This window comes from Hylobates moloch, unplaced genomic scaffold (genome assembly GCF_009828535.3).
Source record: "Hylobates moloch isolate HMO894 unplaced genomic scaffold, HMol_V3 SCAFFOLD_14, whole genome shotgun sequence".
Lineage (NCBI taxonomy): Eukaryota > Metazoa > Chordata > Mammalia > Primates > Hylobatidae > Hylobates > Hylobates moloch.
Genome location: NW_026652289.1, coordinates 71,449,680 through 71,469,251, shown reverse-complemented (window position 1 = coordinate 71,469,251; position 19,572 = coordinate 71,449,680). Strand labels below are relative to the sequence as shown.

Sequence of the window (19,572 nt, the reverse complement as noted above, 5' to 3'; positions counted from 1 at the left end):
CTCATCTTAGGTAGAATAACCAAATTGGTTTAAAATTACTTGATCTATGTTACTGAAACCTGAAATATGCCATCACTAAGAGAACCCCCAAATAAAAAATAAAGAACTAAAAAACACAACCAAACCAAATCCAACCAAAAACCTCATTCTCTATATCATACTTTAAAACTAAAATAAAAAGCCCTGTGTCACAGGTGCTTGCTCAGGGCTGCCAACTTCTATTTTTCACCTGAGAGACATCTAAAAGCACAAACTATGCGTGTAAAAACCACAAAGTAAATCTCCACACAGGACAATACTTACAAGCAGACCTACTGATCCCACTTATAATATAATTAGTCTGTTTTCTTTTGAAAGTATCAGAGCAGAAATGTCTTTGGTTAATTCTTTCCTCTACATGCAAAATAAAATATTCTTACACGATGAGACTGTTTATCTCTGGATCTTGATGAGTTTGTCAATGCCATTTAGAAAAGGGGATAACACACTGGAAAAGTTGAGATAAAAATGGAAGGAACCAAGAAAGAGAGAAAACATTCAGTTGCCACATTCCCATCACTGTCAGTTCCAACTGCCAGCAGAGAAATGCCAATAAGAAATAAAATCACACACACGTACCACAGTTGTAGCCACATCAGCTTTTCCAATGATTACTACTAGCATATTTCCGACTAAAGGGGTCGGGATTTAAAGCTAGCTACTTTTAGCACAATTTAGCTAATGCAACAGAAATATGATAATTTCTTCATTATTCCCCCAACCCCCTGCAAAAAAAGTGAGATGAAAAGAGGAAAGTAGAATGGCATTTTTTAAGAAATGTTTTAAAAATCTATCAGACTCACCATTATCATCCCAGTTTATCCACTCTAACTATAAGGAGAGAACTATGTGATTAACATGACAAATCTTTGAACCAGTATTACAAGCATGTCCCTGTAATTTTTTCCCTATTAAAATCTTTTTGAAATGAAAATTAAATAACCTATCGTGGCTTGTTAAATACTGCCCACCCTTGCATTGTACACAGGGAAGGCAAGAAGACTCTGAGGTGTCACATGCCAAGAACATAGTTTCAGAAAATGAAGATAGGCAAGGCCCAAGTGTACATGAGGCACACAATAGAAAAGGAATTTCGCCATCTGTGATCTCGAAATTACAAATGGAGAATAACAAAGAATGAGTCTATATAAGGATATGTCTCTCTATATATTTATAAATATTTATATAATTTACCATGAAGACATGCAAGTAGTGTTATAGCAACTATTATACAATATAATACAGAAGGACTGGTCTTCCAATATTACAGTTGCTTTAGATAAACAGCAAATATGTCTTATCTATTGCATTCCTCTGTAGTGTTTGAAACTGGAGAGAAATTAAGATTCCACACTATGCTACATTTCTTATAAGAGACGTTATATGCCTCAATAGTGTTTTGAGTTTGTTTTTTTAAAAAGCTCAACACAGACAAAGAGAACAAGAGAAGTTCAGTGCAGCTTCAGGGCAGCTTTGATGCAGCATTAGAAGATGTTCACTTGGGGAGGAAATATATTTCTTTCCTTTTTTTTGTTTCCCAATTCAACTGTATTAGGTTTGGCAGCAAATACAAGGTCAAACAGAAAGCACAGATGTTTGCTAGAAGGCAAATTTCAACAGCAAGCAGACCAATTTACCTGACCTTAATAAGGTCTTTACAACACAAAACACCTAGAGAGTATAAAAACAGCCCAGTTTAAAAGTCTGGTAGACTTTCATTTTGCCTGATTCCTATTAGAAGAGTGAGATTAGAACAAATATCTTCCTCTTTATAGCTTCGTAAATTGAGATTGTATGAAAATCAGGCCAAGAAGCCCAAATGTTGAACTAAAACACAGGAGAAGCAGGTAACAAAACATTAAAAAAGAAATATTTGCCTAAATTTATTTCCCCAGATATTAATTCCTTATTGGTTAAATGTATAAAATACAAAGTTTGAGGATTCTAAGCCTCAATAATATATCTAATTTATTTCTAAATCTCAAGTCACAGTCCAAAGCATTGTGCTTCCCTCGTATCATCTTGGAGGCTGATATTACAAACAGTTGGAACCCAGAAGACTTAAGGAAGCAGTCTACTCTGGTCAGTTTTCCTTCTACTCAAGTTTCTAAAGGAGGACACTTAACAGGGATGAAGGGACATCTTCTATCTTGAAGGCTATTACCCCACACTTTCTTTCTCTCCCTAAACACTAAAGCCTGGAAAATAGCTCTAGTTAGACTTTTCTTTCCTTTACTTAAGTTTCTTATTTTTCATAATAAAAATGCAGTATGTTAAGAACTGTTGCTCTAAAAAAAAAAAAAAAAATCAGGGACCTAAAAAAAAGTAATTGGATTTGACAGTACAACTAGGACCATAAAATAAAAGCAGAGAGATTGAATCAGATGAGACATACTAAACTGTAAAAAAAATCTGAACTCCAGGGAGGGTACTAGGAATGAGGCAAAGTAAAGGTGTTCATTCTCAATACACAAAATAAACACACAAGCCAAATATACATGAGTACTGGCTCCCTGGCAACAGACTTCTTACATAATCTGATCAATGACTCTCCAGGGTGGGAAAGTTTTGAATGAAAATAACAAACAAGAAGTTTCACTTTTGCTATATAATCTTCGAGTTGAGGCTTAAAAAAATTAGGCAACCCCCCTAAAATTCCATTCTATCTCCTATCCTCAACTCTTTTGTTTCAAAGGCAGCTTAAAAAATGAGAGCTCATTTTAGTGAGTTTCTCCCCCTTGGATTTTTGCTCTATTTTTCCTTCTTGTACAAAGACATTGATTCCTAATCTACTTGCTGCCTGCCTTAGGTAATTCCTTATCATGTATTTTTGTCTTCCTATAACTAATTGATCATGTTACTTTCTTTTGCAAGAGAAGATCAACACTGATTTTTTTACACAGACAGTACAGGGACACACATGCATCAGGTTTAGGAGGAAGATCTCACACCTTTCAAAGAGATGCAGCCTGGCTCCTATCTGCTGAGTTTACTGGCTGGCTTACTCTTCGCTGGGGGGGTTTTAGTGCTGGCTGAGTGGTGGTGGAGGCTGCCGGATCCTTTCAGGCCATTCTTGCTGGGTTTGCAATGCTCCTGTTGGCAGGACCTCCTGGAGGAGGAAGATCCTGAGTGGCTGGGAGGTGACTTGCTTCTCCCCAGATGTGGGGATGAACTCCTCTGGTCATGGTGGGGCCGTCCAGCCCTAGATGGTGAGGAACTAGACGTGCGAGGCAAGGATGAGCTTCGAGGAGAGGCACTGGGACTCCTGCGAGGGACAACTGGACTCTTGGGTGGTGTTTTTGGATTGTGAGGAGATCCTGGACTCTTGCACTGAGTAGTGCTCCGGGGTTTCTGAGATCCATTTTGAAGAATTTGGGCCAGGCGGGAGAAAAGGTCTGAGTCGGAGTTACTACTCCCTAGGACTTTATATCTGCGTAGCCTTAAAAGAACAGAGAAAATATATTTTAATTCAAGTGTGCCCAAAAAGTCACAATGTCCCAAAATCATAATGTGAATGTGTAGAAATCAGAAAATAGACTAACAGGATACAGGGTTACTCTGTCATATACTAGTTGTATGACCCTGGACAAATTCTTTAATCTCTCCCTGCTTTCAGTGGGAATACTGTCTATCTCACAGGGTCACTGAACAGACCAAGGGTAGTGACCCAAGTACGTAGATGAACATCTGCCATGAAGAAGCCCTTAAATGGTATTTGTTCCCTTCCTCCTATGCCATGTTTATTCTGCTAATTTTCAGATGAATTTAACTAACTGTCTCTAGCATGTTAGCACATAAGACAGACAGTAAACCATATTGTGTAAGGATGTTAGGACAGGAATCCTACAAACACGAAATCCCACAATGTAAGTGTTTTTTTTTTTTTTAATTTTCTTTTTTTCTGCCAAGGATCTGTCACCCCTAAGTCTTCAACATGAACTACACTCAGCAAGAGGAGGAACTACAGATAAATATACATTCCACTCATTTAATAATTTCCAAGAGGAAAGAGTAGTCATTGATTTCTGTGGACCTCAGTTTCTATTCCTGTCAATAGTCTGGGATTAAGGAGGGTGGACGCTGGAACTGACTGCCCACCCCATACTAGCAACTGAGCTTGGGCCTCAGATTTTTTTTTTTTTTGAAAACAGGGTCTTGCTCTGTCACTCAGGCTGAAGTGCAGTGGGATGATCACAGCTCACTGTAGTCTCGACCTCCTGGGCTCATGCAGTCCTCCCACCTCAGCCTCCTGAGTAGCTGGGATGACAGGTATGCACCTGTAGGGCATGCCTGGCTAATTTTTGTATTTTGTGTAGAGACAGTTTTGCCACATTGCCCAGGTTGGTGTCAAACTCCTGAGCTCCAGCAATCCTCCTGTCTCAGCCTCCCAAAGTGCTGGGATTACAAGCATGAACTGTAGCACCCCGGCCCTTGGGCCTCAGAATTCTAAGAGTATTCATATGAATAGCAAATGTCTTCTTTGTCCTAAATGTCTTTCTGGTTTGGCCTAAGAATCAAAGAAAATGGAACATATAAAAGTGTTTTTATAAACTACAAAGCAGTGGTCCCCAACCTTTTTAGCACCAAGGACCAGTTTCGTGGAAGACAATTTTTCCACGACGGGGGTGGGGAGGAGGGGCAAGGATGGTTTCAGGATGAAAGTGTTCCACCCCAGATCATCAGTCATTAATTAGATTCTCACAAGGAGCGCAAGACCTAGATCCCTCCCATGTGCAGTTCACAAGAGGGTTCACGCTCCTATGGGAATCTGATGCCACTGCTGATCTGATAGGAGGCGGAGCTTAGGCGGTAATGCCTCCTGCCGTGCAGCCCTGGGGTGGGGAGGGCCTGCTATAAAGCAGTCTACAATATATTTTAGTGGCAATGCCAAATTATGTAGTGAGAAGGACCCTAGGGCCCCTCTAATAATAAAACTATGGTAATGGAAAGTATATAGCAAAGGAATAGACAAATGAACGGAACAGAGCACTGAATCCAAAAAGATCCCCATGTTTCTATGGGAAATGAGTACTGCGATATCACTAACTACTTGGAAAAAAACTTCACATCATATATAATGATACACTTTAGATCGACAATAAATTTATACACAAAGCAAAAAACTATAAGGGTACTGGAAATTACTACCTTTTAAAAAAATATTAGGGTTGAAGGACCTTCCTATGCATGATATAAAACAATGAAAAATGTTCAGTTCCATGAACACTAAACTTTTCTTTCAAACAAAAGGCACTACAACCCAAGTTAAACTTCAGACTAGGATAAAATATCTTCAATATAATTTGCAGAGAAGGGGGTTAGTTACAGAAAGTAACCCAGGGCATGGTGGCTCACACCTGTAATCCCAGCACTTTGGGGGGTTGCGGTGAGTGGATAGCTTGAGGTCAGGAGTTCAAGATCAGCCCGGCCAACATGGCGAAACCCCATCTCTACTAAAATACAAAAAATTAGCTGGGCTTGGTGGCAGGTGCCTGTAATCCCAGCTACTCAGGAGGCTGAGGCAGGGGAACCACTTGAACTTGAGAGGCAGAGGTTGCAGTGAGCCGGGATCGCACCACTGCACTCCTGCCTAGGCGACAGAGCAAGATTCCGTCTCAAAAGAAAAAAAAAAAAAGTAACCCAATAGAATGTTTTGACATGAACACAGACAACAACTCATAGAAGGATCCTCCCACCTCAGCCTCCCAAGTAGCTGGGAATACAGCTGTGTAGCACCCGTGCCTGGCTAATTCTTGTAGAGATGAGGTTTCACCATGTTGCCCAGGCTGGTCTCAAACTCCTGGGCTCAGGCAATCTGCCTGCCTCAGCCGCCCAAAGTGCTGGGATTACAGGTGTGAGCCACCACATTTGGCCCTGGAAAGCACTCTTCACTGGTTTACCACCTCACAATATTTTCCCCTCTTCCTCAAAATATAAACATTGTGTGGTCAAATATATCATGATAATATTTAAATAAAAAGTATAGCATGCAGTAGATACTAAAGCAGTATCTTTACTATGTATGGTTGTATATAACATCAGACCTAGGGAAATGTATAGGATTTTTTTGGTTTAATTCATTATAATCAAGATAAACAGCACTGTTACCAGGGTCCATTTATCAAATCACAGACAATGTATTCTTCACTAGCATTTGACATCATAATGGCATTATGGGACATAATGGGATTCTGACTGAACAAAGCTAGAAAATTGCTGATCATCAAAATGCAACTGGAGACAGACATAATCTTTATTACATGCTAAGCAATGTACCAAGTCCTAGATGTATGTCACTTTGTTTCATTCTCCCAAAACTATTAAGCAAATATTTTGCCCATTCCATAGATGAGGAAATGGAGGTTCTTACTGCTAGAAAGTGGGAGAGCCAAAAATTAACCTGGATCAGAGAAGATTCTGGGAAGACAGTAGAGTAGGAAGCACTAGGAATCTGTCTCCCCACCTAGGCAACTGCACTGGCAGAATCTGTCTGATGTAATTATCTTGGAAATCTGGAGTCTACCGAAGGCTTGCAACTTCCAGGAGAAGGCTTGGACTGTCAATTACCGTTAATTTTAGTCTATTTCAGATCTTAGCTCAGTAACAGCTACCCATCCCCTATTCCCGGCCCCGTGGCAGGCAGCTGTGCACTTATTTCTGGAGCAGTTTGCACACAGCTTACAAGAATCAGGTGGGCAAAAAGAACCCTGTCCTCCAATTACTGGGGATCTGTGCTCTGATTACTCATTGCTGCTTCTGATCACAGAAGAGCAGAGAAAGAGGTAGGTAGTAACTCTTCATTTTTCCCCATTGTTACAAACTGGTTCTCCTCTGGCTGAAGTGACTGCTAGGGGATTAAAGGGGCCAGTCCTCTTTTTTTCCTTCCCTCATTTTTCTTTTTTCCCTTCTTTGGAGCCAGATATTAAAGACTTGTATATTCAAAACCAACCACATATACTGGGGAAATCAGAAAGCTACTATGCTTAGCCAGGAAAAAGTACAGGCTTAGAAAAGGTCTGAGACCTTAGGTTTACATCTCAGGCTGGTCCTCAGCACAGAGACAGTCTACAACCATCAAAAAACAAACAAACAAATTAGCTAGGTGTGCTGGCATGCACCTGTAGTTCCAGCTACTCAGGAGGCTGAGGCAGGAGGATCACTTAAGCCCAGGAGTTAGAGGCTGCAATAAGTCATGATTATTCCACTGCACTCCAGCCTGGGTGACAGAGTGAGACCCTGTCTCAAAAACAAAAAGAAACAAAAACAACCCACAGCAAACCCCGAAGAAAGGGGAAAATCTTATTTTCAGAGTTACCACATTATTAGATTCAAATATCCAATTTTCAACAAAAAAAATCAAAAAACACACACAGAAACAGGAAAGTATGGTCCATTCCAAGGAGAAAAAAATATATCAACAGAAATTGTACCTGAAAAAGACCTGATGGCAAATCTACTAGACAAAGACTTTGAAACAACTGTCTTAAGGATGCTTGAAGAACTAAAGAAAGACATGGAGAAAGTCAAGAAAACAATGTATGAACAAAATGGAAATATAAATAAGAGACAGAAAACCTAACAAGAACCAAAAAAAATTTGGAACTGAAAAGTACAATCACTAAAATAAAAAATTCACTAGACGGATTCGAAAGCAGATTTGAGCAGGCAGAAGAAAAAATCAGCAAACTTGAAGACAGGACAATGGAAAGTATTGAGTCTGAGGTACAGAAAAAAAAAGAGTAAAGAAAAGTAAACAGAGAATAAAGGGCCTGTGGGGCCATCAGGCAGACCTGCATGCACACTGTGGGATTTCCAGAAGGAGAAAAGAGAAAGAGGCAGAGAGAATACTTTAAAAAAAAAAATGGCTGCAAACTCCCCAAAAGTCATAAGAGATATGAATATACAACATCCCAGAAGCTCAACAAACTCGAAGTAGGATGAACTCAGAGACCCACAATGAGACACATTATAATCAAACTGTCAAAAGACAAAGACAGAGAATCTTGAGATTCTCAAAAAAATTATCGGAACACTTCTCATCAGAAACATTGAGGCTGGAAGTACTTTAGTACTTTAAAGTACTTCTTTTAAAATACTAAAAGAACTGTCAGCTAAGAATCCTATATCTGGCAAAACTGTCCTTCAAAAATGAGGGAGTAATTAAGACATTCTCAGATAAAAGCTAAGGGAGTTTGTTACCACCAGACCTGCCTTGCACGAAATGCTAAAGACAGTCCTGTAGGTTGAAATGAAAGGACGCCACATAGGAACTTGAAGCCATATGAAGAAATAAAGATATTAATAAAGGCAAACACATGGACAATTAAAACTCCACTTTTTTAACATAATTTAAGAGATTAATGCATTTTAAAAATTATTAGTTTATGTGTTTGAACACACAATGTATAAAGATGTAATTTTGTAACATCAACAGCTGAAAGGAGTGGAGATGGAGACTGAAAGGAGCAGAGTTTTTGCATGATATTGAAGTTAAGCTGATATAAATCCAAATGAAAGTGTTATAACTTTAGAATATTAAGTGTAACACAACAATGTGAATGTACTTAATACCACTGAACTGTACACTTAAAAATGATTAAGATACAGCTGGGCACAGTGGCTCAAGCCTGTAATCCCAGCAATTTGGGAGGCCAAGGCAGGTGGATCACTTGGGGCCAGGAGTTTGAGACCAGCCTGCCCAACATAGTGAAACCCTGTCTCTAGTTTAAAAAAAATAAAATAAATAACCTGGTGTGGTGGCAGGTGCCTGTAATCCTAGCTACTTGGGTGGCTGAGGCACGAGAGAACCTCCCAGGATGCAGAGGTTGCAGTGAGCTGAGATTGAGTCACTCCACTCCAGCCTGCATGACAGAGCGAGACTCTGTCTCAAAAACAAACAAAAGTTAAAATGCTAAATTTTATGTTATGTGTATTTTACCACAATAAATTGGAAAAAATAATTAACCTGGATCAATCTGATTACTTCCACTGCACTAGGCTGTAAGGCCTGGGAAAGGCAGGAAAGAAAGAAACTGAGAAGGGGGCAACACAGAAATGATGCCATTGGTGGACTACGATAAAGCAGATATAGAAATGGTGTTACACACTTAACACAGGGAGAGCATACAGCATTACCTGGCTTCTACTCCAGGCCTTGTAGGTGGCTTTCCTGGTGGTGGCCGAGGAAAGAACTGAGATGAAGTTGAGCTATTGACTTGATCTGTGTTGACCCATGAAACTGGCCTTGGAATTTTGCTCTTTCTAGACTGGGAGATGATGGGTGACAGAAAGCTATCTTCAGCTGACCTACTCAGGTGAGAATCTACTGTCAGTCTTGAAAAGGGAGTGAGCACTTCCTCCTCACAAAAGGGAGCAGGAACAGTAGCTAGTTTCTCCTCTAGCAATTTATCAGAGGCACTTGAGAGGTCGCCAAGGAAGGACTTGAATTGTCTTTTTTCCACCAGAAGCTTGACTAGGTCTGGCTGATAGGCTTTCTTTTGGAGGAGCTTTTCTTTTGCAGAAACTGGAGAGGATGATTCCAAAGTTGAGTCTATCTCTTGTGCTAAAACAGGGATTCGGCTGTGTCTAGTTACAAAGGATGACCTAACCATATCCTTCCGGGTTGCGGCACCATGTTCATTCTCTGAAACACAATGAAATAGTTCTCCATTTCTAGGGGTGATTTTCTCTCTCTTGCCCTCTTGGTGCAAAAAAGTAGAGAGGTCTCCTTGATGACCCGGCAAGTCTTCACTCATGATGTCATCATCCTTAGATATCTTATTTTTTTGCATTTCTGCCACTTGGCCTATCTGACCTTCAACATGTGGGTCAATGTCTGTGGAAGAAATTTCTGAAGTTCCAACTGTCAGAAGCTTCATTATCTCATTATTTTTGTCTTGATTTGGCACCACACTAAAAGTCTGTGTTTTTGTCACATCAAGAGGTTCAGTAGTAGCTGAGTGATCCTTTTCCACAATTACCAAATCTCCTGGGAGAGAGGAGATCTCAATACAATGCTGCCCTCTACTTAACTTCTCATCTTCATTATCTGACTCTAAAAGGATGCTTTTCTCTTCAGTGTCCCCAGGGAGATTTTCAAATTCTCTCACAACCAGTCTGTTATGATCAGGAAGTTCTTTTGGTCCCAGGTCTTGAGATTTGTTACTTTCTCTAATGTTGGGTAACATGTCACGACCAATGTGATCTATCTGAAGCCCCAAATCTGTTCTGCTTCCTCCACTAGGAGGTTCACCCTCTGTCACAACCAAGCCAGAGAAGTTTTCCCTTGGAGAGTAAAGTTCCACAGTGGGCTCCATGGGCTGAAGATCTTTCTTCTCTGGCTGCTGACCATAGTGAAAGCTTCCTGAAGTTGACTGTGTAGATGCCACAGAAGGTCTAGGAATTGTAATCTGGAGAAGGGGAAGAAAAAATTAAAATGCAATTATGTAAAATATCAATAAAGATGCATGCTTTGAGATTTAACACCTCAAATTCTAATTTATAGGAAGAACACAGATGTTGACCAGGTCTGCCCAACTTATAAGAAAAATGAACAATTCTGAATAACAATGAAAGATACTCAACCTACCCTACTCAGAAACTGTGCAGAACAGTCTCTCCCTGTAGGTTTATCCCTGCCCCTTCTTTGGTGTGCTGTATGCCCTGGAAGACTAATTTCTACAGACTGCACCACCTGGGTTTCCTGCCTTTCTGATTTGTGGTTAGATCTGCTCAATGGATGGCACCAGCAGGCAATCAGAGGGTTAGAGGAAAGAGAGGGCTGGGTCACGATTCTCCTTGCTTCCCCACTGAGGACTGTGGCACTGGTGACAGCTACATTCCACTATCCTGGCCACAGCTCCCTTCTTATGGCCTCTCTCTCAGCTACTACCCTCGCCAAGTTCTGCGAACACCCACTTCTACTCCCCTTTCAGGACTCATGGTAGGAATGGCTCCCTCTGTTGCTGGTCCCACTGGCTCTCTTAACTCTGCCCATACATCTGTAAAAAATTCCTTACATTAAATTCTCTCCAAGTCCCTTTGAGTATGCCATCTATTTCCTGCCAGAATCCAGATACAGGATTATAGGAAAAAATTATTGGCAAATAATTGTTCATTGAAAAACTCCAAATTTTAATGCATTTTGTTGTTTTCCATAAATTCTATTAAATACTATGATTATATATTCCTACAAGTAAAGACATATAGAGGTATTTACTAATGTTTCATGATTTCTCTAATGTTGTTTTTTTTTTTCTTTTTTTGAGACACAGTCACTGTGTCACCCAGACTGAAGTGTAGTGGTGTGATCTTGGCTTACTGCAACCTCTGCTTTCCAGGCTCAAGTGATCCTCCCACCTCAGCCTCCCGAGTAGCTGGGACTACAGCATGCACCCCCACATCTGGCTAATTTTTGCATTTTTGTAGAGATGGGGTGTCACCTGTTGCCCAGGCTGGTCTCAAACTCCTGAGCTCAAGTGATCCATCTGCCTTGGCCTCCCAAAGCGCTTGGATTAAAGGTGTAAGCCACCACACCTGGCCAATTATTTTATTTTATTTTTATATTTTATTTATTTTATTTTATTTTATTTTATTTTATTTATCTATTTATTTTTTTTTTATTTTAGAGATGTTGTCTTGCTCTGTCGCCCAGGCTGGAGTGCAATGGCGCAATCTTGGCTCACTGCAACCTCTGCCTCCTGGGTTTACGTGATTCTCCCTGCCTCAGCCTCCCAAGTAGCCAGGTATGGTGGTGGGAGCCTATAATCTCAGCTTCTCGGGAGGCTGAGGTGGGAAAATTGCTTGAACCTGGGAGGCGGAGGATGCAGTGAGCCAAGATCATGCCACTGTACTCCAGCCTGTGCAACAGAGCCAGACTGTTGGACCCTGTCTCAAAAAAAAAAAAAAAACAAACAAAACAAAAAAACCGGTCACCTAATTATTATATGTAATTCTAAGTACATTAGTCAAAATGAACACAGCAGTGCTATAAGAATAATACTCCAGGCCGAGCGCCATAGCTCACGCCTGTAATCCCAGCACTTTGGGAGGCTGAAGTGGGCGGATCATCTGAGGTCAGGAGTTCAAGACTAGCCTGGCCAACACGGTGAAACCCTGTCTCTACTAAAAATACAAAAATTAGCTGGGGGTGATGGCGGGTGCCTGTAATACCAGCTACTTGGGAGGCTGAGGCAGGAGAATGGCTTGAACCTGGGAGGCAGAGGTTGCAATGAGCCAAGATCGTGCCACTGCACTCGAGCCTGGGCAACAGAGCGACACTCTGTCTCAAAACAAAACAAACAAAAAACTCCACTGGTCTTCTGAGATTGAAGCTAGGGTTAATTTCTACAGTTCTGAGACTAACTCATTTTAGATTCAGGATATAAATGTGTACATACATATGGTATAAAAAAAAGAGTGGCAATTTTATACATAGAAAATATATATGAGCCAAGCATGGTGGCCTGTACCTGTAATCCCAGCTACTCAAGAGGCTGAGGCAGGAAGATTGCTTGAGCCGAGGAGTTTTGAGACCAGCCTGGGCAACATAGCAATACCCCGCCTCAAAAAAAACAAAAAACAAAACACCAAACCAATAACAATAAAAAATATATATATGAATCACCAGATGGGAGAATTTTTCTTGAAAAGATTCTGAGCAATTATGATAAACTGTGCACAAACTACTCTCATATATTTCTATAGTACTTTAAATTTCATATTTCCCAGATCATTTTTACAAACCCCATTTCATAGCTTCTTTATATTTTAATCGGCCACTATTATCATTTTTTAATTATTATTATTATTTTTAGAGATAGAGTCTTGCTCTGTCACCCAGGCTAGGTGCAGTGGTGCAATCACAGCTCACTGCAGCCTCCAACTCCTGGGCTCAAGCAATCCTTCCACCTCAGACTCCCAAGTAGCTGAGACTATAGGCATGCAGCACCACACCAGCTAATTAAAAAAAAAAATTTTGCACAGACAGGGTCTCACTATGTTGCCCAGGCTGGTCTTGAACTCCTGCGCTCAAGAGATCTCCCTGACTAGGCCTCCCAAAGTGCTGGGATTACAGATATGAGCCACTGTGCCCGGTCAGAGTACTATTACTAATACAAATTCACAAATGAGGAAAAACACAGCCAAGAAGTCATAGATAGGACTTCAGGATTTTGAAAGTTGTGCACAGCACAGTACAGCCTACTGACATGTACTACACACTCTCAAAGTTGGGAAACTGAGTCTGCAATAACATTATCTGACAAAATAAAAGGAGAAAACCTAGGATCAGTAGTTGAGTATAGAGAAGAGAAAGCTAATTCTAAGTGTAGCTGCAAATAGCTTCCTTAAACTATAAAGACATAAAAGCAGTTCTCATACTTGGGGCGCTCTGCAAATGGACCAAATAATCTGCCAGTAAGCCATATGCATCTTTTATAGCTTTAATTTCCATAATTCACAAACATTTCATTATGGCATTAATCCAATCATTTCCTTTCTTCTGTTCTATAATTGTATCATGTACATCTTTCTAAAGAATCAGAAAAGGATCTCAATATTTTCCATTTCTTTCATAGTTTCTTAGTTCTATCAGTGCCTAGTACTAAGTTTGACCAAAATTAGTGTCTTACTTAATGGTTCAGGTAAAGCAGCCTCACTATTTTTCAGTCACCCTATATTTCAAACTAGCCACTAGTGAGAAACAATGAGCTGCAAACCAACTACCATTTGGATTTTAACTTACAAATTATCCTTTTACTTTTCTCTCAAGGATTGTAATGTTACTAAGATAATTTGCGAAATTCAACATCCATTCCAAATAGCCTTTCTTCCAAATGAAAAGAATGTGGTATATGAAATTTCTTTTTTTTTTTTTTTTTTTTTGAGACGGAGTCTTGCTCTGTCGCCCAGGCTGGAGTGCAGTGGCGCAATCTCGGCTCACTGCAAGCTCCGCCTCCCAGGTTCATGCCATTCTCCTGCCTCAGCCTCTCCGAGTAGCTGAGACTACAGGCACCCGCCACCACGCCTGGCTAATTTGTTGTATTTTTTAGTAGAGATGGGGTTTCACCGTGTTAGCCAGGATGGCCTTGATCTCCTGACCTCGTGATCTGCCCGCCTCGGCCTCCCAAAGTGCTGGGATTACAAGCGTTAGCCACTGCGCCCGGCCTGAAATTTCTATGTCTCATTTTTGTTTGCTGACAAAGACAAATAATTGAGCAGAGATATACATAGAATAATTTATTGGCACCTAATACAGCCTGGCCTATTAAGAAGTTAAATTTCAGCCATTCAAATTCTACCACAGACCTTTTTTGTCTAAAGCAGCTTTATATAATACTTTATAGAAATGTTGAAAATTACAGCTGGGCACGGTGGCTCACGCCTGTAATCCCAGCACTTTGGGAGGCTGAGGCAGGCAGATCACCTGAGGTCAGGAGTTCAAGACCAGCCTGACAAACATGCAGAAACCCCGTCTCTACTAAAAATACAAAATTAGCCGGGTGTGGTGGCACATGCCTGTAATCCCAGCTACTTGGGAGGCTGCGGCAGGAGAATCACTTGAACCCATGAGGCGGAGGTTGCGGTGAGCCAAGATGGCGCCATTGCACTCCAGCCTGGGTGACAAAGCGAGATTCCATCTCAAAAAAAAAAAAAAAAGAAGAAGCCCAAGAAGGCAGCATGGAGGCACCCAGCCTCTGCTGCCCTGTTACCCAAGCCCAGATTGGGCTGGAGTCAGGAAGGACTTCCTGTTGTGGGAAAAAGGTAAGCAGAACAGCCTCATCAGCCCTCACTGCCACTGCAAACACCTACAATCATTACTACAAGAGAAACCAACAGTCCTTGCGAGCCTGGAGTCTAGTTTGGAGAGCTGCTAAAAATTCACACAGCTGCTTTGCTCCAGATTAGGAGAACAAGGTGAGCATTCCCACCCACCCGTGAGCCAAGCTGCCACAGCTTAGTGCCACCCTAAGGCCAGAGCCACTTCTGGAGTGTACCCTGTGCCGGGAGTCAGAAGCCACTGCACCTCTCCAGCCCTTGGGCTCCATCTTCATTCCACCAAGCTCACACAGGTGGCTGGTGGCTACAATGTCATGACCCTGAGTGCTTGGAGCCTGGGCTCAGGATCAGCTGTGATTCGAGTCCTGCACAGCAGGAAAACTAACCCATGCCATGCACACTTCCAGGTAGAGAAACAGTCTGGCAGTCCCACACAGGGCAGACACACCCTTGAGCAGGAGAGGCTTCCAAACCCCTGAGGAGCTGACCCACCTTCAGGTCAGTGTATTTGCCAGCACTCAGGGCCAGCTGGCTCAGGCCAGCTCCTGGCAGTTACACCCCCAGGCCAGCTGAGCGACTGCACACCTGTGCCTTGGACCTGAGAAACAGCCTGCTGAGCCTGCCCCTGGCAGGTATGCCTCCCAGCCCAGCCCAGCAGCCATGAGCCCATGCCCCTGGCCAGAGTAACAGCACTGTGGCCCCAACCCCAGTGAGCCAGACTCCAAACTGGCTGACCCACTTGTGTGCACATGCAGACCCTGACCTGAGAAGCAGCCTGGTGAGACCACACTCAGAAAAATCATGCCAACACTGCCACAAACTCTCACCTTAGGCCACAGAGACACTTGCAAACATCACCAGCATGGGTTACAGCTGAAGAAATTGCATGAAGACTACACTATTGCATCCACCTTGCATCAAAGTGACGGCACCACACCCAACTGATACCCCAAGACTCAAGTCTTTCCCTATGAAATCTACTCCATAAAATTTGGAGAGTCAACTGTTCTACCAGATGCATAGAAATCAACATAGGGACACATCAAACATGAAAAAGCAAGGAAATATGACACCACCCAAGGAACGATAATTCTCCAGTAAAAGACCCCAATCATAAGGAATTATACAAAATCCCAGAAAAAAAATCTAAATAATAATTTTAAAGAAACTCAGTGACATATAAGAGAATAAAGATAGACAATTCAGTTAAATCAGAAAAACAATTCATGATTTCAATGAGAAATTCAACAGAAATAGATATCATAAAAAAGAACCAAAGAAATCTTAGCACTAAAGAATTAAATGGGCCAGGTGTGGTGGCTCACGCCTATAATCCCAGCACTTTAGGAGGCCAAGGTGGGCAGATCACTTGAGGTCAGGAGTTTGAGACCAGCCTGGCCAACATGGTGAAACCCCATCTCTACTAAAAATACAAAAATTAGCCAGGTGTGGTGGTGGGCACCTGTAATCCCAGCTACTCAGGAGGCTGAGGCAGGAGAATTGCTTGAACCAGGAGGCAGAGGTTGCAGTGAGCTGAGATCACGCCACTGCACTCCAGCCTGGGTGGCAGAGCGAGACTCTGTCTCAAAAACAAAAACAAAAACAAACAAACAAAAAAAGAATTCAATGAATGAAATAAAAAATACAATTGAGAGCTTCAACAACAGACTAGACCAGGCAGAATTTCTGAATTCGAAGACAGGTCTTTTGAATAACTCAGGCAGACAAAAATCAAATTTTTTAATGAAGAAAACCTACAGGATCTACTAGATTTTCTGTATTTTATTTGTTTGCTTAACAAATAAAATAACTAGGAATAAATTTAACCAAAGAAGTGAAAGATCTCCACAAGTAAAACCAGAAAATACTAATGAAAGAAATTGAAGAGGACATACAATAAAATGGAAAGAAATCTCATGCTCTTGTATTGGAAGAATTAATATAGCTAAATTAATAGTGTTTAAATGCCTATAGTATCTGAAGTGCTACAGATTCAATGCAATCCCTATCAAAATACCAATGACATTTTTCTCAGAAATAGACAAACAATCCGACCCCAAATAGCTAAAGCAATCCTAAGCAAAAATACAAAAGAAAACAAAACAAGTTGGAGGTATAACACTACCTAATTTCAAATTATACTACAAAGCTATAGTAACCAAAACAGCATGGTACTGGCATAAAAATAGACACACAGACCAACAGAACAGATCAGAGAATCCAGAAATAGATCCATTTATCTACAGCCAACTGAGTTTGACAAAGGCACCACAGCATTCACTGGGGGAAAGAACAGTCTCTTCAATAAGTGATGCTGGGAAAACTGGATAGCCACATGCAGAAAAATGAAACTAGACCCCCATCTCTCACCTTATATAAAAATCAGCTCAAAATGGATTAAAGACCTAAATGCAAGGCCTGAAACTACAAAACTACTAGAAGAAAACATAGGGTAAATGTTTCAGAACACTAGTCTAGGAAAATACTTTACGAATAAGACCTCAAAAGCACAGGCAACAAAAACAAAAATAAATTGGATTATATCAAACTAAAAACCTTCTTCACAGCAAAGGAAACAGTCAATAGAGTGAAAAGATAACCTACAAAATGGAAGAAAATATCTACAAACTATTCATCTAACGGGATTAATATCCAGAATATGTAAGAAACTCAAACATCTCAACAGCCAAAAAAAAAAAAAAGAGAAAAGAAAAGAAAAGAAAAACATCTCATTAGAAAATGGGCAAATGGTCTACAGAGACATTTCTCAAAAGAAGATCTACAAATGGCCAACAAATATATGAAAAAATGTTCAGTATCACTAGTCATCAGGGAAATGCAAATAAAAACCACAATGAGATATTGTATCACCCCAGTAAAAATGGCTATCATCAAAAAGACAAAAAATAACAAATGCTGGCAAGGATGCAGAGAAAAGAGAACTCTCAAATACAGTGTTGGTGGGTGATATGGTTTGGCTGTGTCGCCACCCAAATCTCATCTTGAATTCCCACATGTTGTGGGAGGGACCCAGTAGGAGGTAACTGAATCATGGGGGCAGGTCTTTCTCATGCAGTTCTCGTGATAGTGAGTAAGTCTCACGAGATCCGATGGTTATAAGGGAGAGTTTTCCTGCACAAGCTCTCTTTGCCTGCTGCCATCCATGTAGGATGTGACTTGCTCCTCCTTGCCTTCCACCATGATTGTGAGGCCTCCCCAGCCATGTGGAATTATAAGTCCAATTAAACTTCTTTCTTTTGTAAATTGCCCAGTCTTGGGTATGTCTTTATCAGCAGTATGAAAACAGACTAATACAGTAGGAATGTAAACTAGTACAGTTACTACTATGGAGAAAAGTATGTAGGTTCCTCAAAAAAACTACAAATAGAACTACCATACAATTCAGCAATCCCACTACTGGGAAGATCAGTATATTGAAGAGATATCTGCACACTCACATTTACTGCATCACTGTTCACAATAGCCAAGATATGGAATCAGCCCAAGTGTACAACAACAGATGAGTGGATAAAGAAAATGTGGTATATCGGCCAGGCACGGTGGCTCATGCCTGTAATCCCAGAACTTTGAAAGGCCAAGGCAGGTGGATCACCTGAGGTCAGAGTTAGAGACCAGCCTGGCCAACATGGTGAAACCCCATCTCTACAAAAAATACAAAAATTAGCCAGGGATGGTGGCATGTGCCTGTAGTCCCAGCTACCCAGGAGGCTGAGGCAGGAGCACTGCTTAAACCCGGGAGGTGGTGGTTGCACTGAGCCAAGATCACCACCACTGCACTCCAGCCTGGGTGACAGAGCAAGACGCTGTCTCAAAAAATAAATAAATAAATAAATAAAATAAAATGTGGTATATATAAACAAGGGAATACTATTCAGCCATAAAAAATAAAATCCTGTCATTCATGGCAACATGGATGGCACTGGTGGCTGTTATGTTAAATGAAATAAGCCAAGCAAAGAAAGACAAGTACCGCATGTTCTCACTAATATATGAGGAAGCTAAAAAAAGTTGATTTTACGTAAGTAAAAAGTAGAAGAGAGGTTATTAGAGGCTGGAAACAGTAGTGGGAATGGGGAGATAGGGAAAGATTTGTTAAAGGATACAAAATTACAGCTAGAGAGAAGGAATAACTTCTAGTGTTCCATAGCACTACAGGATGATTACAATTAACAATTATATATACATATATACATATCTATATATACATACATATATACATATATATATATATATATTTTTTTTTTTTTTTTGAGACAGAGTCTCAGTCTGTCACCCAGGCTGGAGTGTAGAGTGCAATCTTTGCTCACTGCAACCTCCACCTCCTGGGTTCAAGCAGTTCTCCTGCCTCAGCCTCCCAAGTAGCTGGGATTATAAGCATGCCCCACCACGCCCGGCTAATTTTTGTGTTGTTAGGGTTTCACCATGTTAGCCAGGTTGGTCTCGAACTCCTGACCTCAGGGAATCCACCTGCCTCAGCCTCCCAAAGTGTGGGATTACAGGCATGAGCCACTGTGCCTGGCCCAATAATATATATTTTCAAATAGATAGAAGAAAGGATATTGAATGCTCCCAACACAAAGAAACAATAAATGTTTGAGATGATGTAGATGCTAGTTATGCTGATCTGGTCACTATACATTGTATGTCTCAAAACATCACTATGTACCTCATACATATGTATGATTATTATGTGTCAATTATAATTTTTTTAAGAGGCCATACATGGTATCTCCC

At 41.0% G+C, this 19,572-nt stretch overlaps 1 protein-coding gene across 8 annotated transcripts in view; it reads right to left on the bottom strand.

Annotated features, from left to right (window-relative positions):
- TTBK2 (tau tubulin kinase 2) overlaps positions 1–19,572 on the bottom strand; it is a 179,570-nt gene continuing 159,998 nt past the window's right edge. For all 8 annotated transcript variants that reach the window (XM_058427579.1, XM_032176063.2, XM_032176062.2 and 5 more), the window contains 2 exons: positions 9,175–10,448; positions 1–3,478 (listed from right to left, as the gene is read on the bottom strand). In XM_058427579.1, coding sequence (XP_058283562.1) covers positions 3,016–3,478; positions 9,175–10,448 — 1,737 coding nt within the window. In that variant the 3' untranslated portion in view covers positions 1–3,015. The remainder of the gene's footprint in view (positions 3,479–9,174; positions 10,449–19,572) is intronic.